The following is a 25,025-nucleotide window of genomic DNA, read 5'->3' on the forward strand; positions in this document are numbered from 1 at the left end:
ACAGCAACTCTCACTGGGTGTGTCTACACTTACATTCCTCTTTCGAAAGAGGTATGCAAATGAGGGAAAGCGAAAATGCCAATGAGGTGCATATTTGCATATTCAGCACATAATTTGCATATTCTAATTTCAAAAGAGCTTCTTTCGAAAGAAGAAGAACAGTGTAGATGCTTCTCTTTTGAAAGTAAACCCCATCTTTGAAAGAATTATTCTTCCCTTTATTTAATGGGAAAGAGCATCAGAGGTTACTTTCTCCAACGGAAGGTGTGTGAGGTGAGGAGAAGGGAAAATTTCAACAGGCACCCTAGATTCTTACTCAACTGATGACTCACGTGACTCTTACTTAAAGATCATCATACAAAGGCTATTAAAACCAAGTTTTGTAAAATGCTATTTAATTCATATAATAGACTACAGCTGAAAACACTGTTAACCCCTCTGCCAAGCAGGCAGATGTCAGCGTCCTGCAGGTCACTTTCTTGCTGGGGGAGAAATCAGCTCCACAAGGCTGAATAACTTTTTTGTGTCTGTTGTTTTCTTTACACCGTTTACCTGTCTCTCAACAGAGGTGGTCACAAACAGCAGGCAGGCAGTCCCCTCTCTTGGATCTCATAACCGATACCCGGCTACCCACATTACCCCCAAAACTGACTCTAGTTAGAAAGATTAAGCTGAATGCCTGAGCCTCCCTCAAAGAATATCCATCACAAAACTATCAGGATAGACCGAGCACCATGTGCATGCTAAGAAAAAGAGCTTCTACATCTAAATGTAATAATGCCATCTGGTGACTTCTGCCACAACAAATGCCTTTTAAAAACAAATTGAAACTGATCCATAAATGCAAAGAAAGGAGGTGGAAAAGATACCTCCAGCTATTCATACCATACTACTCCCATTGTTCATTTAGTAAAACTCCTATCTTTCTAGTTTCCTGGTTTTCAATTAATCATCTATTTTATAACATCCTGGCATGGTAAAGGCTATGATTCCATATGCGTAGCAGAACTGATGCCTGCCAACGCGTAGGAATTACTCACAACAATGGATGTATGGGTATAGAACTGCCACCCCTAACCATTCAAAAATCAGGAGCTAGGCCTCAAAGAGCCCTGGTTGTCTAGAAAGGTTTTTTTACAAAATAATACATTTGTTTTGTTTTTTTAATTCTTTATTCATTGCTTCTGGGTTCTTAGGACTATAGGGCTCATGTTTTCAATCTTTTCTCTGCAGTCTTCACAGCTGGATATTTACTTTTTAATAAAAGCTGAAATTCTAATGTAGTCACATGACAGCAAGAGCTACTGTGTAGCAAAAAAGTTGGCAGCACTATGGCTACTTTAAACATAGGATTGAGGTGGAGACCTGTCATAGGCAGAACAGCTGAGCAGCACATTTTAACTTATCTGGGGAACCAGGGTAAGAAGCTCACACAGTGCTTACATTAATCCACCTTATCATTCTACAGGAGAACAAAGCTTGTTGTATCATCTGCTTGAGGGTTCTGATGTCTTATAAAAGAGGCATTTGGTAGTTAACTGGGCTTCCAGCTATGTTGGACTGATTGATGGTGGTCTTGGTATGTAGCTATTGTTCATGATTTCTGTAAGCTCACACACAGAGAGCTTTTCCAGATAAAGTTACTGGATCTCTCCCTACTTCCCTTTGCTTCTGAGGAAACACAGGGTAGGACAGACCTTGAGTTTTCTTCAACCTAACCTGACGCAGGTGTAATGTTAGTGCTATTCTGGGCACCTCTGAGAGGGTCAAATCAGGGCAAATTGCTTCAAGATAGGGCTACTTACAGCCCAAGACTGGGGGTCCACCACTATAACACACACCAAACCACTCACATCGAGCACTTCTGTTGCACCACTGGTCAGCAAGAACTCACACTCCCTTATACACTTCAGCTTCTCCTGTGCTACAACCAGTATCAGAGGAGAGGTTATGAAAGCAAGCTCACCAAATCCAAACAGGTTCTTTTGAGCTCAAAGGACCAGCCACATTCCCAGGTCAATTTATACCTCAGATCGCACTCAAAAGAGCATGCTGTGCCGATCCTTTAGAATCTAAAGGTTTACTAAAAGAAATAAAAGGTTCAGAGTAAAATTGTTAAAGCAATCAGATTATATACACCAATCACCAAGCAGCAGATGTGGAACAGACTGTTATCTTAAACGTCTCATGTTAGGCTGGGTCATCAGCCCTTTCAGGCCCAAGTTCTTAGCAAAACTGCCCCTGAAGTCAAAAGCTAGAGTGAAGACTAAGATGGAGGAACCCCTAGGCCCTCTTTATACTCCTGTCCATGTGGGGGGAATTCCATTGTTCTTGCTGTGTGAAAGCATGCCCAAGATGTAGTGTGTCACATGAGCAAGTCACCTGTCCATGTCCTTTTTTAGGCAATCCAGCTATTGCCTATCTGTTGGTCAGAACATTCACTGCAAAGTTCCTCAGATATGTATGGGAGTCTATTAAGGTCCTTTGTCAGTTGAGTACCGATTACTTGACTAGAACCCCTTTCACAAGGTTGCCAAGCCTCCTGTTGAAGTCTCCCAGAAGCAAACATATGAAATACAAGTACAGAGCCAATGTTCATGACTTCAAATACAAAAAAGATACATGCATCTGAGCAGTATAAATAGAATCAGTGAGTTGTAAGCTTTCAAGAGAGATCTCACTTGACCCACTTTGCAGAAAATCTGGTGCAAACATATACCAGTGGTTGCAACATTTTGCATGTTCATATCAGAATCCAGTGATGTTACAATAGGAACTTCAGAAACTTAAGTGTTAAGACTCCAAATTCCATTTGTTCCATCACTCACCCTTCTTGGGCACCAAACTCAAATTCCCATCCTTGTCTCACCAACTTCTCCAGGGCTGACATCTGTGTAGAGTCTCAGGCCAGCTCTACACTAAAAAGATAAATCAGCTGAGCTCCTCACTCAGTGATGTGAAAGAAAGAACTGTGCAAACCTAACCCCTTGCAGAGCCATCCCCTCCATAAGATTATTTGGGCCAACTGCCACTGACCCTGCACTTTGGGGCAGCCCCACAGGGCTCAGGATGGCTGGGGGACTAGTGGGGAACTGGGGCCAGCAACAGGGGGTGGGCCTGTCCCTGCACTCACTGGCAGCAGCAGCAGCAAGTGGAGTGACCTCACCCCTGCTTGCTGTGTGCTACTGCCCTGGCTCCCACCCATGTCACTTTGTTTCCCACCGCTGGTGAGTGTGGGGGGTGGTTCCACCCCTTCTCTCAAGCCCCCTCCTCTGAGCAAAGTAGCTGAGAGCTGGCAGAGGGAAGAGTGGAGTGGGCTGGGGTTGGGTCACTGCACTTACAGTTACTGGGGAGTGTAGTTCGAGGCCCTGCTCCTGAGGCCAGGCTCTGCATTAGTCCCCAGGCCATGTCGCTCAGACAAGGGGCTTGGGGGAAGGGGCAAGGTGGGAACAGAGCAGAAGTGGGAAAATGCAGGGCAAGGGCAGAGCAGGTTGGAGGCTTGTGGGAGGGGTGGAGTGGGGAAAAAGCCAGGGTGGGAGGACGTGGGGAGAGGAAGGGTCTAGGGCAGAGTGTGTGAGCTGTGTCCCAGGCTCTGATTCCTCCTTCTCCCCTCCACTCCTCCCCAAAGGATGGCCCTGCCCCAGTATAAGCACTACTATGTTGACAAAATTCTTCAGTCCAATTAGCTACCACATCTCAAGGTGGTGGATTAACTATAGCAGCAGCAGAACCTCTCTCTCTACTGCAGTGTGCATCTACACAGGTGTGCTACAGCACCACAGCTGCAGTTGTGCCACTGCAGCAATTAAAACATAGATGCAACCTTGGCAAGGCATGGACTGGTGTCCAGCACTCTCTTCCTTGCTGAGTGTGCTAGCTGCCATCACAATAGCTCAGGAAAACAGTCATTTATGATAGCATTGTGTCCTTTGGGCAGAGTCGCCCCGGGGTTCTCATAGCAACTAGAATTTATTTTCCTCTGTGCACGAAATGCTCCTTGGAGTCAGGTGAACATGTTTGTGTGTGGATGCAAAGTGTTCTTTAAGCATTCTGGGAGTTTTAACTGAATGTCTCTAGTGCTGATCACACCTAAGGGACTGGCATTAGGTCAAAGAGAGTCAGTGTCAGGACTAGGATTAGAATGAAGAAATTACTTGTTCTTAGTCCTTTCTCCAGACCACTAAATCAAGACCTCTCTCTAAATAAGATACCCTGAAACTATCTGTTCAAGAACAGCTGATCCCAAAGGAAAATACTAAACCACCCCACCTATTGTAACTACCAAAGCATAACAATGAATCACAGGGCATATCTGTATAACAGATTTTCCTATTAACCCAGAAAGTTTCTGCAATGTATTAAGATAACTTGGAAGGTGCTAGTGAAATGTCATCCAAAAGAAAAAAACTCACTAGTGTAGATGTAGCCATACTCTGTGTTTGCTCACCTGCTGGATGCATAGATTCTTTAAGGGCATGTAGAATCTCTTCTCACCTGTAACATTATCTCCTCCAGCCTGGGATGTTAACCTAATTCTCAGGGCTTTGACTAGACCTTCCTTTGAGTCCACGGCAACTTGTTCTCTCACACGTGTCTCATGAAAAATCAGTTTATAACTGCTATCTCCTCAATGAGACATATAAGAGAGATAGCAACCCTGATGACACACTGTTAGCTGATGGCTGGGTAATGTGTGGTCTGTGAGCCCAGTTACATCTGAGTCTTTGACTGCTAGGACTGACAGTCCCGTCGCAGCGGATAGCCAAAATGGCTGACGGGTGCCCCAGAGATCCACCCAAGTCTTTAACTGCTAGGACAGACTGTCCCTTCGCAGCGGGCAGCCAGTGCAGCTGACGGGTGCCCTAAGGGTTGGTGCAGAGAGCTTATTCCACCCGAGTCTTTAACTGCTAGGTCAGAGTGTCCCTTCGCAGAGGGCAGCCAGGATGGCTGTTGGGTGCCCCAAGAGTCTGCCCCATGGAGGTGACATGACTCAGCGCTCAGCTTTTACTGCACCTTGCCACTGACCAGGCTGATACAGCCAAATGGTTAAGGTTGTTTTGTGTTCGGCCGAGTTACGGTAACTGGAAGGAGTCAGACTGGAGCTTAAATGGTTACTGTTTATTAAAAGCAGAAATAAAATCTTAACAGTTACAAGGTTATTGTTCTATCTTCTTAACTACTAGTAGGATGACACATATGGCATACCAATTAGATTACAAGTGAAAGGTTACCCATTTGAGGACCAGACGCCTCAGGCTAAAGAGCTCTTACTATTAAATGTGCACAAAATACATTGCAGGTATAATTCTCACCCCTGCGTCCTTCGACTCCAGCGTAGCCAATGTCGTTCACTGAATCCCTCGGGAAGAACAATGCAAGGAGGGCATCCCCTGGATCCTCGGGAGGCAAAGACCTTACCCAACCAGCAGGTATAGGTAAGTGGAGCTCAGTTAGAGTGGTCTGCCGGACCCTTCTTTATACCGCTTGGGTCACGCACATTCTTTCTTATCTAAAGGTACCAATTGTGTTAGTCTGTCTTTGTGATGCCAGTTCTTACAAGGCAGTTGCAATTTAATTTACACTTGCAAGATAGAGATAACTAAATCATTAAAACAGGACATTCTTTTCGTATGGGTGGGAGATTCCTCTTCTGGGACGAAGTGTGGGTGTCTCAATTATCAGTACCAGCCAAGGGCAGTTTGAGGTCCTGTGGTCAACAGCTAGCCTGTTAGCCCCCTTGTCTGTATTCTTCAGTCCAGGGTCATGCTGAGACAGCACATCTGTGTTTGAAGCATCAAAAGACTGGGCTTAAGATAAACACATCTGTGCTTTCAAACATTCTAAGACTGTGCTGTTTCTTTGTGCTTTGTGCTCAGAGGCACCTAAAAGGAGCAAGATGGAGTAGAGCAGGGGGATTCTGTCTGGCTACACACACCTGCTAGTCATGTCCCTTTTAATTAAAAAACAAAAAACAAAACACTAAGGCCATATCTGATGTTTTTCCCACCACTATCTGTATTTCCAGGCAAATCAACCTCCCAGTTTTTCCCAAAAAGCACTTTGTGACACAGGGAAATGATTCTGCATATGCTACATATTAGAAGAATGCTAGCATTGTACTTGCACTGAACTAAAGACAGGAGGAAAGCCCCTAAACTCTTTCTTTTATACACAGAATGATTTCTAAGCTGTGATGTTGGCTCAAAGACTATTCAAGTGGGTCTCTTATTGCATTAATCACTGTGAGCAAGGACACAGTGTGTTTCCATCCTGGGTCCATATGCACTCGATGAGGTCCATTTCTACCTTGCTGCATTCCTTACAGATATTCGTATCTCAGCAGTCTATAGGGTAGTACTTAGACCTCTGCTTACACACTCTCAAAATATTATGTGATCAGTGAAGATTTGGCTCCTATCATCATCCTTGACTCCATAGTACTCTATGTAGTAAGACTCCTCCAGTGTTGAGTATTACTCAGGAGTCACCTACAGTGGAGCACCCCCAGGGACACTGCTCAAAGACTACTCAAATGTTTTCAAAGGTGTTTTTGAAGACTACTCAAAGAAGAAGAGGAAGTTACTGAATGAGCAAATGCGCATTTTGTTATTTGCCTAACTTGTGCATGCAATTGCAGTGACAGTAAATACATTTGCAGGAACTGCACACACAAGTGGCTAGTGTAGGGATTAAATATCGCTAGAATGAAATCAATCACCCGATTTAGAATCTGGCAAAAGCACTGTCATTAGCACATCTCATCTTTCAAAAACACCATGGAATCTTGATGCAATCAGTGGTCAGAGCTCTGGTTTTGTATTTTATCTGAAAGACAGCAGACCATACTGCACAGCATGCCTCGCACATTGCCTTTGATTCAATGCCACCTAGCAGAAAGGGTGCTGATACACTAATATTTCAGAAGAAAGACAACACATAATAAATCCCCAACAAAACTTCTATCAGTGCCTGCCTATTTCTTAGTGATTCCCCATTTAATTTCCTTACGAAGTTTTTTGAGATGTGAAATATATTTCTTCTATACAATGGTTTGTTCTATTCAGTTAAAATTCCTTCCTAAAATTCTCTTAATAATAATTCAAACTCTTTCCTGGCCTTATTTTCCAAAAAGTGACTGGAAGAAATGGCTTCTGGCCAGCCTTAGCATTGAAATGAATAGCTCTCTTGTCATGGAGATTTTGTGAGTGTAGATCTTATGTGAACACAAGGCTCGTAAGCTTGTTAAGCATTTACATTCCCTTCCTGAAAGTAAGGTGATTATTCTGAAAACATTTTTTGCAGATGCAGTACATTGGACTCAAATCAGAGCAAGACTGAGAACTTGTTGTTAAAGTTAAGAGTGCTGCATAGTTGTATATTTGCTACAGCTACAGAAATTTCACCTAAGAGTCCCTTGGTGATAAAAATAAATCAATGAGTATTCCTTATATTGGTATTGTCTCCTTCTTTAATTTAGGTAACTCCAGAATCAAGCACGTACAAATAGACCATCCTATTGGTATAAAATTTCAATTTATAATTTTCTAAGGCTGGGTCTACACGTGCCCCTTCCTTTCGAAAGGGGCATGTTAATGAGCAGATTCGAAAGATGCTAATGAGGCGCTGCAATGAATATGCAGCACCTCATTAGCATAATGGCGGCTGCAGCAATTCAAAAGTGTGGCTTTTCGAATCACGCACCGCCCATGGAGACGGGACCTTCCGAAAGGACCCACCAGTTTTCGAAAGCCCTTCTTCCGATCACCAGATAGGAAGAAGGGCTTACGAAAACTGGGGTGGGGGCCCTTCAGTAGGTCCTGTCTCCACGGGTGGCGCTCAATTCGAAAAGCCCACTTTCAGATTGCCTCGGCCACCATTATGCTAATGAGGCGCTGCATATTCATTGCAGCACCTCATTAGCATCTTTCAAACCCACTCATTAACATGCCCCTTTCAAAAGGAAAGGGCATGTGTAGACACAGGGTGTGTTTAGCTAGCACAAAAAAACTGATGTAATGCCCAATGCACAGCTGAGATTTTCAGCAGTGTTAGCTTTCTTATTAATAATTTAAGTACTTTCAGGCTGTGGCCACACTTGGCCAAAACTTTGAAATGGACATGGTAATGGCCATTTCGAAGATTACTAATGAGGCACTGAACTGAATATTCAGCACCTCATTAGCATTAGGACGGGGTACTTCAAAGTCCCCTTACTCCTGAAAATTTTGAGGAGTAAAGGGACTTGGAAGTTGCCCAGGCACTTCGAAGTACCAGTGGGTGAGCCGTGGCTACACATGAGCCGACACATCGAAGTTTAACACTATGGAGTTGCCGCGGGGTGGAATTTGCTTTACATATGCACTGCAGCACTTCAGTAATAACTCCCAACTCCCTACTTACCATGCTCCCTTGTAGGGAGCTAGTGTAGAAGAGCCCATACAGTAATGTATGTACTAACTGTTTTGGAGCATTTAGCAATAAGATTCTTTTCACAATGAATTGGCAAAGGGTAAAGTTCTAATCTGAGCTATGAATCAAAACAGGGTCAGCTCTTCAACTGATGTAAATTGCAGAGCTCCATAAACTTTAGTGGAGTTATGCTGATTCTGAGATTCTGGTCTATTTTCTTTATTATGTGGACACAGGATTTGTTCTTGTTGGCTGTGTCTTGATTTTTTTTCAAAGGAAGATATTTTCTTCTAATGGTTAAATCCTTGAACAGGTCTCCCAGTCTTTCTTTAGCTGTAACTAAACTCCTTCTCCATAAATGTATTGTGTTAGCTGTTGTAAGAAATGAGCTTGTAGCTGAAACTTTCCAAACTATACCAGTAATTCAAGAGCATCTTGAGATTCTCATATTTTGACATACAGGGAAAAAAACTTGTATTGTTAAAAGGCAAAAATAAAAGCAGACAGCACCTTCATTATATCCTGCCAGCCTTGATTGATATGACGTATGGTACACTAGTCTTGGACTTTTCACTGATGCAATATTATAATAAAGAGCAAAGTCAGACAAACAGTGAAGTAAGAATTATGTTATGTGTATTTGCTACAGCTACAGAAATTTCACCTAAGAGTCCCTTGGTGATAAAAACAAATCAACGAGTATTCCTTATATTGGTATTGTCTCCTTCTTTAATTTAGGTAACTTCAGAATCAAGCACGTACAAATAGACCACCCTATTGGTATAAAATTTCAATTTATAATATACACAGAAAAGGTGTAAAGGGCCAGGGCACAATCCTTCTCTCAATTTCAGCGGCAAAACTACCCTAGATTTATGGCAAACATGATTTGCTCCAATGCATTTTCAATGTTTTAATCAACTCTTCTGTGCCTATGCCATGACAGCTTTTATATTGCTTTTGTGGAACAAGTTATTATACAGAGGTGCTGGTTTCTGATTAAAAACCCAATTTTCAGCTCACTTCTAACTTCATCAGGCCCCAAACATTCAACCTGAAATTGTCTATGATCACATGAGGCTACAGACCAAAAAATTACACAGCGAACAGAATGACTGTCTTCTTATGCGCCTATCTATAATCAGTAGGGAAAAAATAACAAGCAGTCATGTGGCACCTTAGAGACTAACAAATGTGTTAGGTCATAAGCTTTCAGGGGTAAAACCCAGTTCTACAGATGAAAAATTTCCTCAGATGCTGTGAGTAAGCTACATGTGTTAAGCTTAAAAGAAGCACCAGGATCTTTTTCAGGGCGATAAAGCAACATGCCACATTTATTGATAGTATAACAAAATAGCATATGCATTTACACACACACACACACACCCTGCAGATGTTATAATAATCAGTTTGTTGCTTGGCCAGAATTATTGATCAGATAAATCAAGTGCAAGGAGGAGGAGTGGGGGGTCTTTCAGTTGGGACTGGCATTCTGAGTCTTAGCAACACGGGACCCAAAGAATAATACATGACATCCCCATCCTTTATAGGGTTTTTCCTCCATGCAAGTCTATGCATTTTGCTCTATCAGGCCTTAATCAGTCACTTAGCATCACAATCAGTCCTTCTGCAGCATAAAGTTGTTATTGCAGTTATCTGATATCAGTATGCTGACAACCCCTCCTGGGTGGTGTTTTTTTGGGAAAGTTATCAGTTCCCTATCCAGGGATGCTTGTCCCTAACTTTGAGGCTTGTCAACCTGCCCAGTCTGGTTTTCCCTGTCCAGTCTGTGTAGTTATTTGGTGCCCCTGAATCTTCAGCCCCTGCCTCTGGTCAGCTGGGTATGCAGTGGTCTTTTTGCCTTTCTCTCTGAAAGCATTCTTTCTCTCATTCACAGGGGCACCATATTTACATAATTGTAGCATGCAAAGAAGAGCAACAAAGTTTCTTTCTAATGCTATCCTCACTATGCATTACAATTTAACATCGGAACACACAAACATTACACAGAGCTAGAGCTAAGCTAATGAAGCTGCCTGGTGCTAATTATCAACATATAGGTAACTAGTATCACAAAATACATTCATTATAACTAACATTGCCTACAAAGCTATAAGGTTATGTTGTTTATATTGATTAGAACTAATTAATTTTGTGTGCATTAAAAGGCTACACGTCTCTGAGAAGTGGCATTTCTGCATAGCCATCCACAGGCAGGTAGGTACCCATCTAAGTTACTTATTGATCCCCCTGCCACTCACGTACCAAAAATAGAGAGGAACTTCCCAATACCTCCCCGCACCCACAGTGCCCCAGTCTTGCATCCCAGGATCGTACTATCTTGTGGTGGTCAGAAGCCTGACCAGCTTAAATTCACTAAGTTTGCCCTTCCCTCAATGAGGAAGGAACACACACTGGCTTTCGTAAACTGAGCTGAGATATACCAAGCACTTCAGTCAAAACATACTACTTCAGATAAAATATAAAACAGATGTATTAACCACAGAAAGACGATTATAGATGTAACCCCAAGGGCACTGAGACCACGTACTAGGGAGAGTGAAGTCTTTGCTCTACAGCCTGGACTAAGAGCCAGCTGGCTTTTAGCTCTTGTTGTAGAGCACAGGGCTCTAGCCCCTATGGTCACAGGTTCAATCCCTTCTGCCATCAGCCCTGGCCTGTTTGCATTACAGAGATCAATAACGATTACAGTAGACCCCTGAGTTATGCGAGGGTTGCGCTCCTGTGCACCCTTGCATAACTCAAATTTTGTGCAAATCAGGGAGCTGAGCTGGGGGAAGCAAGGGAGAAGCCGCGCCACAGCGACTGTCTGCCTGCCTGTCTCCCCCAGCAGAAATCATGCTTATTGGGGGTTTAATACACTTAAGAAATAAAAATAAATTAACAATCTGGGTTCTGTAAAAAGGATTTGAATCAAGGCATGTCTCACCCTGACAGATGGTAAAACTGGTCACAGATCCTCAACATACAGGTTGGAATTCTTTCTTGGCCTCCCACAGTTCAAAGTCTTTGTTCAACATATGTGTTTCCAGGCATTGAGTTGGGGGGTGGCAGAGGATAAGGCCAGGTGGTGATGTCACTGTCTCTCCTTTTATACCTTTTCTCAGCTGTACATCTTTGCCATGACTTGGGGGTCAGGCATCCCCTGCAGAGCCAGGCAGTCTCCATTGCCTATGTGTCTCTGAGAGGTCTCTGAGATAGTCTTTGGGAGAATGGACCACTCTTAATAAGCCATCAGCACATTTGGCTGCTTCTCTGGTGCAACTGAAAGGTTGGCTGTGGACATCTCCCTACTCACAACTATGGCTGTCAATCTCCCAGGATTGGCCTGGAGTCATCTGGAACCAGCATCAATCTTCCGGTGACAAATGAAAGCAATCCTGGAGATTTTAATAGCATGGTTTAAGCAAATGACATGTTGGGGTGGGGAAAAAAATCTCCCAGAATAGCTTTAGTCAGACTTGGCAACCCTACTCACAAAATACTTCAGTAACTCCCATTGTAACACTTCATAACTTTGCTTACAAGAATAGCTGGTAGGATCCAACAAGATACTCAAGTCCAACAGATCAAGGAATACTTGTGCAAAATACAGCATCTGACAGTGATGAACATGGGGGTTCCAGAATGCTACATTGAGCAACATAGTGTTGGAGGGAAGGCAGAGCTGTTCTATCTATAGGACGAGGTAGGGAGGCAGTGCCAGGCCTCACACTTTTGGGGGCCCTGAGATGGTCACATGAACCTTCCTATGGACAGTATGGGAAGGATTACCTGAGACAGGACATAGCAGTAGCAGCAGCAAGGGGTTGCCTCCTCCCAACCCCCTCTGTACTCACCACATGGGCAGCACCATTGGCAGTCTGTTCTGCTCCACCGTGCTGCATCCTGCCTGGCTTTTCCATGGCAATGGGAAGCAGCCTCCACTCCCTGCACCTGCGGAGAAGTATCAGCGGGGTAGGCATGTTAGTCTGTATCTGCAAAACATGCAAGGCACTACATTCAGCCATTTGGAATGCAGATCCATCAACTACATGAAAAAACTCACCCAGATCCAGACAGACATCATCTTTCTCTCCAAATGCAAGAAAATGGACATTGTACCCAACTTTCCAACACCAAATTGTAGGGACCTGTCTCCTCTGATCGCACTTTGGAATTTCAAAGAAAATTACAACTACTTAAGGAACTCACTGCTGCTACTTAGGACCTTATTCACTCAAACACACCATCTGAGCCCCAACCTGGATTATTCTATTTACTTCCCAAAATCCACAAACCTGGAAACCCTGGACGCCCTATCATTTCGGGTATTGGCACCCTTACCACCAGACCGTCCAGTTATGTGGACTCCCTCCTCAAACCCTATGCCGCCAACACTTCCAGCTATCTCCGAGATACCACAAGATCTCTACCAAATATTCATAAACCTGAATTACCCACCAAGAGAAATAAAATAACAAATCGACAGGGCCAAATACCCAGAGACCAACTACTCCAAGATAGGCCCAGAAAAGCCAATAACAGAACACACTGGTCATTATCTACAGCCCCCAACTCAAACCACTGCAACACATTATTAAAGACCTACAACCTACCCTTAATCAGGATGCCACACTCTAGAAGGCCCTAGCTGTCAGACCTGTTCTCTCCTATAGACAACCTCTCAACCTTATGAGAATTCTCACCAACAACCACAGACTATACCACAAGAATACCAATCCTGGAACTTTTACTTGCAACCAGCCCAGTTGCCAACTTTGTCCACATATATATTTTGGAGATACCATCACTGGAGCTAACCAGGTTATTCACGGAGTCACGGGCACATTCTCATGTTCTTCAACTAACATCATATATGGACAAAGTTGGCAACGGGGCTTGTTGCAAGGAAAAGTTCCAGGATTGGTATTCTTGTGGTATAGTCTGTGGTAGTTGGTGAGAATTCTCATAAGGTTGAGAGGTTGTCTATAGGAGAGAACAGGTCTCACACTCCTGATTCACAAACCTGTCAGCCAGCACTTTAATGGAGTGGGCCATTCTGTTAATGATCTGAAAGTCTGTGTTTTACTGAAAAGGAACTTTAACAGCTGTTTGGAAAGAAAGGCTCTTGAATTCTCTTTTATATTAAAATTTGACACATTTACACATGGTTTGAACCAAGATGGCAATTATCTGTGTCATTATAAGGACTCTTTTACATACTTTGCTTTATCTAATTCTTGACTTCCCCCCTCTCCTTCTGCCCCTCTGCTCTCTGATTTGCTCACCTTGATAATAATTTTTCTAATTTGTCAACTTTGATTACTATTTTTGGTTCTCTGTGCCCTAAATATTGAGTCTGTTCCAGTATGGCTATGATCTGAAGAAGCGGGTCTGTCCCACAACAGCTCATCATCACCTAATAAATTATTTTGCTAGTCTTTAAAGTACTACTGGACTGCTTTTATGTTTTAACAAGAAGTCCTGTGGCACCTTATAGACTAACTGATATTTTGGAGCTCAGGGAGCCAGGGCAGGGCAGGGAAGGGCAGAGCAGAGCAGAACAGGCTCCCACTTACACACGTGATAAGTGCAGGGAAGGTGACCCCCCTAGTGCTGCTGCTCCCGCAGCCGCTGAGCCCTGCTCCAGGTGATCCCTGGCCTGGTTGGTCAGGGAGAGGGTAAGGAGCCAGATGGGGGCAAAGCGGGAGGAAGGGAGTGATCTGTGGCACAGCGGATGGGGAGAGGTACACAGTCTGGGGTGGAGGCGCTGCATACCGTGGCTGGCCCCTAGAAAGGGATCTCGCTCTTCACCATCAGGATAGTCCTAGGCAGGGCCAGGCTCCTCTGTTGCCATGGTGACAGGCTCCCCTCCCTCACAGTTATCCTGGAAAATATTTTTCTCGTCACATGATAAAAACACCTCCCCACGTGATCCGGGAACAGCGATCTATTAATTACCACTATATTATCCAATGAGCCTCGCCCTCCTCAGCTATTGTTCCGCCCCCCGGAAGTTTATTAGCCAATTAGAAGGAGGTTGGCCGTATACACCTTTCAGCGGTTTGACAGGAGCGGGGGAGGGGTTAAAAGTAGATTTGATTGACTCGAGTCGCTGCTAATAGCTGTGCTGTCACTTAGCTGGAAGTCCCGCCTCTTCTATCCAAGGGCCAATCAGCGGTTAGCTCTCTCTCCCAGCACTGCGGTAATATGGCTCCGTAGCGAACGGTCCCGGCTCGGTGTTGCCGTCGCCATTAACCCCTCGGTGACCGGCTGAGGTGAAGGGGCCGAGGGGGTTGATGCGCAGGCGCCTGACGTGGTTCCGGGCCACCTCCGCCCTCCCGTGAGGATGAGCTCGGCCGCCGGCCCCGCCGCGCTGCCCCCGGGCGCCAGCAGCCGGGCTCTGCATGTGGAGCTGCCCTCGCAGCAGGTAGCTGGGCTGCGGCCGCCCAGGCAGCTCCCGGCGGCGGGAAAGGGCTTTGCTGTGGTAATCGGGAGGGAGCGGTAGCGGGGGGCAGGGACGGAGAGCGGTGGTTGGGGCGAGGGGCGCTGGTTGCTGGGGCGGGGGTGTGACGGGGTAGTGAGTGCAGCGGGGACGGGGAGTTGCCGCTAGGTTGAGGGTCGGGGGCCTCGTTTCCCAGGTGGGGGTTTGAAGATGCAGGGAGTGGTCCCTGGGGTGGGCGTGATGGGGTCAGGCTGCTGGGGTGGGGGTGGTCGCTGGGGTGGATGTGGTGTGGCACTGAGTGGGGGGTACCGTGTGGGGGCAGAGAGGAGGGGATGGCTGCTGGGATGGGGTTTGGTTGCTGGAGTGAAGGGTATAATGGAGCAGTGAATGAGGAAGGCTGTGGGGTGGTTGTTGGGGTGGGTGCTATGGGGTCTGGTTGCTGGGGTTGGGGTGTGGTGGATTAAGGAGGGAGCACAGTCATTGGGGTGGTGATGATGGGGTCTGGTTGCTGGGGCAGGAGTATGATGGGTCAGTGAGTGGAGGTAGGAATGGAGGGCAGTTGCAGTGGCAATGGGGTTTGATTGTTGGGATGGGTTGTGATTGGGCAGTGAGTGGAGGTGTAGGGATGTGGGGTGGACCCAGGAGTAGGGTTATGGGGATAATGCAGTCTAGTAGCTGGGATGGGAGTGTGGTGGTGATTTGAGTTGGGGAAGGATGGGCAGTGGTTGATAGTCTGAGGATGATGGGGGCTGGTTGATGGGGTGGAGGAAGTAACTGAGGGCAGTAGAGTTAGTGAGTGAGTGCTAGAAGTGGACATTCCACAAGGTATTGACTAGGTGGGTAAATGCTGGTGAGGCTAGTGTGTGGGAGGGTCCTTTAGTGTCTGTGGGCTGGGGGAAGGAAAGGAGAATCCCTGGGGTACTCAGAGGAGTACTGATTTGGTGGGCTTTATAGATGGCAACATGCAAGCAGTTCTTTTTTGAGGGCGTGTGTCATTACAGCCTCTTCCTGCTTATTCTGTTCTGCTGACCCCAAGTTGATTTTATGTTTTTATGGTGATTGGACAAATATTATTATAGTCAGGAAAAGATGAGGGGGGGGACCCCCTTTCTCTGGAGAATCAGGACAAATGGTTTCATTACTGCTGCTGCTAAGACTCTGTTCCCCTCCTGCTCTCTCCTTCTGATTACCCCATGGTTCTTGTTTACTGGTTTGACTGTTGGCTCACTGAGACTTTTAATCTTGGAGAATGAGTTTTAAAAGAAGGTTAAGTAAGAAGCCTTAGCTTTTTCTCTTATAATAGCATGTAAATGTTTAGCAGTGCATGTATTTAACAAAGCTTGTGCTGTTCTCTTGTGAATACAGTTTTTTGTAGCTCATTTATTAATGAATAGCTCCGATTAAGGCCTGGTCCACACTTAGATTGATGTTCATCATTCAGGGCTGTAAATTTTTCATACTTTGAGCCTTACAGTTAAGTCGACATACATTCTTATGTAGATGCAGTTAGGTCAAGAATTTTCCTTCAGCCTAACTTCTTCCTCATGTGAAGGTGGATTAACTGCATTGATGAGAGAGTCCCTTCTGTTGCTTGGGGAAGCATCTAGGCCAGGGTAAACAAACTTGTTTAGGTGTATTCGCTCTGCCCTGCCACAACCTGTCTAATGTAATTCAAACTGACAAACTTCAGTTATGTTCATATGAAAGGGGGGAAAAAAATCTTTCTGCAAGTGTAAGAAAATAAATATGTAGAATGTAAAAACTTTAACCAGTGCATACATGTGAATACACATACATAAAAACAAATATCAGAGGTGTAGCTGTGTTAGTCTGTATCTTCAAGAGCTACAAGAAGTCCTGTGTCACCTTAGACTAACAGATATTTTGGAGCATAAGCTTTCTTGGGTAAAGACATGCATCTGATGAAGTGGATCTTTACTCACGAAAGCTTATGCTCCAAAATATCTGTTAGTCTCTAATGTGCCACAGGACTTCTTGTTATACATAAAAACAGTAACATATTTCAACATTTTTAATGTGCTGGATGAGCCAGAGACCTAGCAGCCAATCGTGTTGGAAGTTTCAGTTCCCCCTGAAGCAGTCTGCCTCCCACTTTGCACACCGCTGGTCTGGGCTTGAGTGGCATAACTGTGGTGGCTGGATTGTAGACATACCTAGTAGGTCAGAATGTGAGTTGGAGTAGTATGTTAGAAGTCAAATTTCTTACCTTTCTCAGTGTGTATAATTGATCCTTTTCTGTTTAAATTTTTTCTTTGAAGCTCTGTCAAGTAAGACTTGACTCTGTGCCCTCATAATTCTGTGTTACTTTTTCTACAGTTAGCACTGGCAGATAAGAAACGCAGCTCCCTTATGTTCTTTAATTCTATGTGACTGTAAATGAGTACATAAGTATGATTTGGAAATGATCAATAGACATCAAGAGCAACTTGAGAGAGAACTTGCCCATTATAGATCTGCTTACTGCCAAAAGATCTGGAAGAAACCTGAGAGACTGATGTACACATGTAGACCATCCAAAAATGTGAACAGGATTGATGACTAACATAAAAAGGATTAGTGTAGCACCTATAAGCCTTCAATTTAGTTTGAGACCTTATTGTGCCTGCCATTCTACATACACATAAAAGCTATCTTCCGAAGAACCGACATTCTAAATATGGAGGAATTGTATAACAGAGCTCAGAATACTACTCCAGTGCCTTAACCTTAAGACTATCCTTTCACTGCTGCTGTAGAGTTTGGCCTGATGTCTGTTTTAAGACTGATGTGATTCAACTTTTTCCACATATGTTCAGTAAGTCCCTGCAAATGTCTCCTTCCTTTCTCCCTTAAAATACAGTAATAATGATAAGCATAAATGCTAAAACACAATATAGGCTCAAAAGTTTCTTCACACACAGGTGAAGGACCAGTCAGTTTTATTTAATGTGTAGCTGAAATTTTAGGTGTAGACAAAGGTACAGGCTGTCATATTTTTAAATGCTTTTTATTTCACCGTTAATTAGAAAAAAATATGAAAGGCATGCCGACTTCATGTCTGTATCTATTTACTGTTTGCATAAAGTTAATCTGAGTGCAGTCCCATGCAACTCAAGCTAATGATTTTTCTTCAGTGTACGCTTAGTGATTCATGTCCCAGTACTGGGTGCCTTATTAGAAGGGTCAGTGATACACTTGAACTGCAAGAAATGGTCACCTGAGTTCATATCTATCAATACCAGCAAAGTAAAAAGGGTTAAATAGTTAGTCCTTGAACAGGGCAAATGCCATACACATAAGTTTGTTGCATTTACAAAATTGTAATTCTGTCAAAATATCAGATTCTCTTCTTCCACTAAAGCAGTGTTTCTTAAACTTTTTGAGGGCATGGAACACCAAACAATAATATATTTGGTTTTTTTTTGTGGAACACCTATGAAAATTCTATGTTTTTGTGGTCAGACAAACAGCACCATATACAATGAAAACAAAATGAAGTAATATAGTCAGGTATCGTAGCAATGAAGAAGTAATATTGTATCTGGTTTTAATAACAGAAAATATACTTTGAATAATTTTTCCAAATGCTCACATCACAGCTACAAGCTGTTCAGGGAACATCAATGTTCTGCGGATCATAGTTTAAGAAACACTGTGCTGAAGAGCAGGGTCAGCAAACCTGAAAAAACACCGTGGAAACTGATGTGCTTCATCTAAAAAAAATTATTTGGTGAAAGAAAGTGGTTCACTGAGTTGTCTCCATCATGCATGGAATAGCTAGCTAGTGTCAAGAGGATCATAAGATTTCTCTGATCATGTTATACAACATTTTAAAACACCAGGCAGTCCAATGGCACCCTAGAGACTAACATTTAGTACATCATGAGCTTTTGTGAGTAAAACCCACTTTATCAGATGAGTTGAAATGAAAATTACTGAATCTGTGATGTAAGTGGAAGCAAAATACACAAGAAGATGCCTGTTATTAGTAGGGCTGGTTGTTTTATGAAGCAAATTAATTCAGACTGGATGTGTCTGATTCAAATTTGAAAGGCTGCGAAATTGTTTTATAACTTAACCAGTGAAGAATCGTGTGACTTTTTTTATAGACCAATGGCTAATTTTAAATACCTTATTGAATGTCCTGGGAGGTTAAAATTTTCCCCTACATCAGTGTTTCCCAAAAGTGTGGTATGCAAAAGAATTTCAAGAGGTACGCAGCAGAAAATAAATTACTAAAAATCAGGAGATAAGCACTGGGAACCTTTCCTTGCAACAAAGCCTGCTGCCAGCTTTGTCCACATATCTTTTCTGGAAATACCATCACTGGACCTAACCAGGTTATTCACAGAATCAAGGGCACCTTCTCATATTCCTCAGCTAACCTCATATGCCATCATGTGCCAACAGTGCCCAGATGCTTTGTACATTGGACAGACTTCTAACTTCCTTAGACAAAGAGTTAATGGGCACAAAACAGACCATAAAAACATTCCAGATCCACAAACTGGTTGGCCAACATTTTAATGGAATGGGGTATTCTGTTAATGACTTAAGAGTTTGTGTGTTACTGAAGAAAAATTTTTTCACTACTATTGAAAGGGAGACAGCCGAGCTGTCTTTCATATTCAAATTCGGCACATTTAACATGTGGTTTGAACTGGGATGGGAATTTTCTGAGTCACTATAGGGGCTCCTTTGCATTCTTGGCTTAATCTAATTCTTGACCTTCCACCCCTCCCCCCGCCCCCTTCTACTCTCTGATTTGCTCACTTTAATCTTTTTTTTTTTTTTTTTTTCCTGATTTGTCCTCCTTGATTACTGTTTTTGTTTCTCAGTGCCTTAAATATTGAGTCTGTTCTGGTATGGCTATGGTCTGAAGAAGTGGGTCTGTCCCACAAAAGCTCACCTAATGATTATTTTATTAAAGTGCCCCTTGACTGCTTTTTTTTTGTTTTGGGATGGCTCTGGAAGAGAGGGTAAGCCAATAAGGCTGAAGTCCCGAAAAGGATACGTGAATGCTTTAAGTTTGGAAAACACTGCCCTCCAGTTCTGTGTGTGTTATCATTCCTGCTGATTTGTGTCCATTTGTTCTTTGGCTCAGAGACTGTCCAGTTCGGCCAATATACATGGCAGAAGGGCATTGCTGGTGCTTGTCCTTATTCCTTCCTTAGACAGTCTTAATAACCTTCTAGGCTTTCAATAGTTGGAATGACTGGAGCCAATCACACTGCAGTCAAGTGATTTGTTGAAAGTTGCTGGACTAATTAATGATCCTTGATCAAAGGAATGTAATGTGTAGTTATTTAGAGATATGAATTCCCCTTTTCATGGTTTCATATAGCCTGTGGTCCATTGCTGTTCCTGCTGAAATGGTTAGGAATTGTACCATTGATAGTATGAAGAGGTTTGGAGATCTTAATAAGCTATTGTGGAGATGATAGTTTTGTGTGTCTCTACTCAAGTTTCTTGTTTGCAAATATAGGTTGAACCTCTCTAACCTTGCATTCTGTCCAGTCCAGCACATCCTGGTCCAGCATGATTTTAGTTAACCAAATGTCCACTTAACATGTGTGGCCAAGTTTTCCAGTCCCAAGAAGTTTTATTTCCAGGCACCAATCCTGGCTCTGTGTTCTGTGCGGCTGTTAACCTCTAATTTATCCCTAAATATCTTCAATGCTGCCTCAGGAGATTCGTAAATCTCTTGACATGTGAGCACATGAACACTAGCATCCTGGGAGAGTCGAACATGACCAGCATTGAAGCCATTATCATTCAGCAAAAATTTGGTTGGGCTGGTCACATAGTCTGGATGTCTGATCAGTGCCTCCCAAAACATTAGTGAATGCTTTCTGAGTTAAAGGAAGGAGGGAGGATTGTTGTTTGGCCAGAGGAAGCAATTTAAGGACATGCTGAAGAGACACATCGAAAATTTTAGCATGGGTGTTGGCACTTGGGAGAATCCATGACCGTCCACATTGGAGAATGGTAGTCTGTGAGGGGGTGGTGCGATTTGAGAGCTCCCGCTGCACCACAGAAAAGGAAAAAACAGCAAAAACTGCCCTGAGCTGCTCTGACAGCTACCAAACTTGCCCCTTCTGTGACAAGAACTGTGGCTCCAGAATGGGACTGATCAGATATCAACAGGCTCACAAATAGGGTGATGTGAAGATGTCCTATTTGTTCTCGAATGACAACGAAGAAGCTGTTGCAAAAAGTACCTTTTAGAATGAGTCCACTGTTATAGTGCAAAATCCAATATTCTACTCTGGATGTCCCAGTTTAGGACTGGGGCCTCAATTTTTTCGACTTAGGTTTCCCCTGCATGAAAATTGAAGCAGGATGAAGGCCCAAGGGCCCTTTATACAGTCCTGAGTAAACAAGTTTTTGATGTAACCCTCTGGTTCCCAAACATCATGGTAATAACCTGCTTAATTGATAAATTGTTATGTTTATCACAAACTTTAAAGAGATCTTGACAATGACATTATCTATCCCAATATTCATCTAAATGTTAATATTTCCTTCTGATATTTTTAGATCAACAGTTACAGTGATAGACAGGAACTCTGTTCAGATATTGAGCATTTATAAGATATTCATAAACACACACAACTATTATAACCTCTAATTTCTAATATTACACGTTTACATTTCAAAGTTCTGTCACTGAATGGCCTTGATTAGCACTTACAATATTGGAGGTTGACACTGGGTCATTTGGCCTGGAATTGTTTAACCCTTTCTGGCCATGTAGCCTATGTGGCACAAGATTTGTTACAACTATTATATCAACAATGATTATTAGGGACTTGTTGTAATTGGATAGTACAACATGATATTCATGCCCCTGTTCCTATTGCGAAGAGCAATACCAGTATAAAGCACCTTACTAAGAGTACCCTTGTATCCACACTAGGACATTATATGTTATTGTTAACAGCACAACTTCATATAGGCTATGTCTAGACTACAGGCTTCTGTCGATAAGTCAGTCAGTGCATCCAGACTGCAGATCTCTCAAAAGAGATCTGCCATTTGGGAGTTTTCTGTTGATATCCCTGTACACCTTCTTCCAAGAGGAAGAAGCAATGTTTCAGCAAGGTTTTTTCTGACATTTGGCACTATATGGATGGCCCAAATGTCAGAAGAGCCTCTCTTGGCAGAACTGTTGGCAAAACAAATTGTGCCATGCATTTGTGTATCTTTTGCTGAGAACTGTCAGCAAATCTGAACATAGCCATATAGACAAGGTTTTAAAGTCATTTGTTACCATTTGGGACTAGATTCTTGCTTTGTGCATGCAGTACAATTCTCGGTTTTGTTCTCTTACTCCCTAAATCTGTTCTTAAGGAGGGAATAGAATGGCTGCTGAGCACGTGGTTCTCAAACTTTTCAGCATCACACCCCCTATTTGATTTTTAAGAAATTCTCAGCCCCGCTCCCAGCATGTCATCTTTAGCATCATCCTTTTAACAAAAAATTCAGTTTGTAATTTAAAAAAATTAAAAATGTAATTTAAAATTAAAAATAAGCGCAAATAGTTTTTCTTGGCCCCAAAAATTAAATAAAAATGTAATTTAACAGCAGAAGCAAGTGAATTTAATGTGGAAGATGATGCTGCATTTTCTTCATAATTTAGGAAGTCATAGGAATCCGACTATGGGCCATCCAGGCTAAAAGCACAGGCCCCACCTTGTGGGTGCTTGATGCGGCCCAAGCTGGGCAGATGCCTGAGCCCTGCGCTGCTGGTGCCACTCATGTGGAGCCCATCCCCTTCTCCAAAGCCAGGCACTGCCAGTCCCCCCACCCCATCTAACCCCATTCTCCATCTCCTACCAACCTACACTCACTCGCCTTTGCAGAAGGCAGCTAGCTCCATGTGGGCCTTGTCAGCTGCCTGCTTTTTATAGTGGTTGAGCCAGGTCATCCACGTGACAAAGCTGGCTCTTTTGGTGGGGGGGGCAAGGGGGGGCTGGGTTGCCTTGCGCACCCCTCCAGAATTTCTTATGCCCCATTTCCCCCACCCCCCCCCCGGTTTGCGAAATCATGATATAGTGGATATATCATCAGAAGCTATGTTGTTTGTCAGCTTAATGCTTTCACAGAATTGTACACAAGCACTTTTACGTTACAAGCTAGTTTTAGTACAGGTAGGACAAAACTAAACAGATCCCTGTATTGTCGTCTTTGCCCACACTAATCTTGCTTTGTGTCATGACAGCAGTTTCTTTATTTACACACTTACCTAGTCATGGTTTGAAAGCGTACATAAAGTAGTGCAGTTTATGAAATCAGATGGCTGTAACTAAGATTGAAAATGCCTTGCTTTGATCTGGTGATGCAAGCTTGGTATCATAACAGTTTACGGTTTAAAAGCCTTTCATCTAAGTATCTCAAGTGATTTACAGTCATTCATAAACCTAAGAGTCCAGTAGCACCTTAAGGACTCATAACGTTATGGCATAAGGTTAATGAAAGCTTTCATCATTACCTTGTGAGATAGAGAAATGTTGCAGGTTGATTATGGAGGAGATAAACTTGTACAGAGAGACTAGCCGACTTTTCTCAAGGTTTCACAGTGTGGCAGAGTTGGGACTAGAACCTAAAATCTTCACTTTAATTTACTTTCCTAACCACAAGTATGCTTCACCCATTGTAGTGGAGAATCAAGGTCCTTCTTTGGACTGTCATGTTGTAAAAAGTGAGGCTTTATATGGGCAAAAATAAAAGGAAATTCATTAGAGAACTAGCTTCAAATACTTAAATTCTTGTTGCCATGGAACTAGAGGTACAGTATGCCTGTCTTTGCTATCCTAAGATTTGGAGGGCAGAATTGATCAGGCTGAGTGCAGTATGGGGGCAGATATTTAACTTATGTTTACAGCAGATATGTGAAAAATGAACATTGGTCAGTTTACCTGTTCATCTCATCTATCACTTCTCATGTAGAATTGTTTTGGGTCCTTAGCATTTCAGTGACTACAGTAAAAGCCTGGTTTATCTGGCATTCAGATAACCAGAACATCTAGTTAACTGGCTTGCCCAACCAGGGCCACCTGCTGCACATTTGGGGGTAGAGCTCTATACTAACTGGCACATTTTATTATCCAGCATCCCTGGGGAACTGGGGATGTTGTATAACAAAGCTTTTACTGTATGGGATAAATATAGCTGTTGGAGTGCGATGCGGAAGGAAGTCAATTGTTTGCTTTATCTTTAAGATTTTCATTTCTCATGAGTAGTTTTTGTTTTCTGAACACTTGGTCTTGGCCTTTCCACTCTACATTCATGTAGAGAATGTAGCTGTTTTGAGCCTCTAACTTGTTGCATGTAACCCATAGATGTAAACTTTAGTAAACACCAAATAACTTTTTTTTTTTTTACTACCCATGATATGTGAATATCTCACTATTTTCACTTCAACTGTTCAGATACCGTTACTTGCACAATTCTACTGTTTTATGTGAATGGAATTTCTATGGGTCAGTCAGGTTTACTGGATTGATATAAATACTAACATTCGGAGGGGCGGGGGGATATGTGAGTAAACTGATGGGTTGGGGAAATGCAAATATACAAACTGGGGTCATACAACACCTAGATGTCAATTTTAGTTTTGAGTCTTGTCGAACACATCGGTTCTGCATTTTGTTAAAAGGCAGTGTTTGCATTAGTATGTAATTTCCTTCTTGATTCACATAATTCAAGAGCTGCAATGCATGTGAGTATGAGATGGTCCTTAATAACATCGCACCATGCTTTTTGTAGCCCTTATTTTAAGAACAGGCCACACACGCTGCTTTGTAATGCAATACATGTTTACTGTGGGATGTTCACCAACTTTTTACATGTTCTATTTCCTCACACTTTAAGTGTGTGTTTGTACCACTGTCTTCTGACTTTCACTCCTGAACCCACTTTAATTATGCTAACAGATCAAGACTTTATTAACACAATCAAAACAGAGTATCATATGCCATGATGCACTGCACATATTACAGTGGGGAGTTATCCAGTGTTTCAAGATCACATGTCACTTGCTATTTAGTTGGGCTTGTTGGGCTTTTAGAGTTTCACCATTTATTGAAAATAATCAGGAGGGTGTTTTTGGGTTTTTTTTGTTTTTGTTTTGTTTTAAACTTTTCACCATTTGACAAACTGGTGG

The 25,025-nt window shown here is 43.0% G+C and overlaps 1 protein-coding gene across 1 annotated transcript in view; it reads left to right on the plus strand.

Moving 5' to 3' along the window:
• The first annotated feature begins 14,604 nt into the window (after window positions 1-14,604).
• Window positions 14,605-25,025, plus strand: part of UVRAG (UV radiation resistance associated) — a 157,109-nt gene continuing 146,688 nt past the window's right edge. Inside the window, exon 1 of the mRNA XM_074981318.1 lies at window positions 14,605-14,842. Within this exon, the coding sequence (XP_074837419.1) occupies window positions 14,762-14,842 (81 nt within the window). The 5' untranslated portion in view covers window positions 14,605-14,761. The remainder of the gene's footprint in view (window positions 14,843-25,025) is intronic.

This window comes from Carettochelys insculpta, chromosome 1 (genome assembly GCF_033958435.1).
Source record: "Carettochelys insculpta isolate YL-2023 chromosome 1, ASM3395843v1, whole genome shotgun sequence".
NCBI classification, from domain to species: domain Eukaryota; kingdom Metazoa; phylum Chordata; order Testudines; family Carettochelyidae; genus Carettochelys; species Carettochelys insculpta.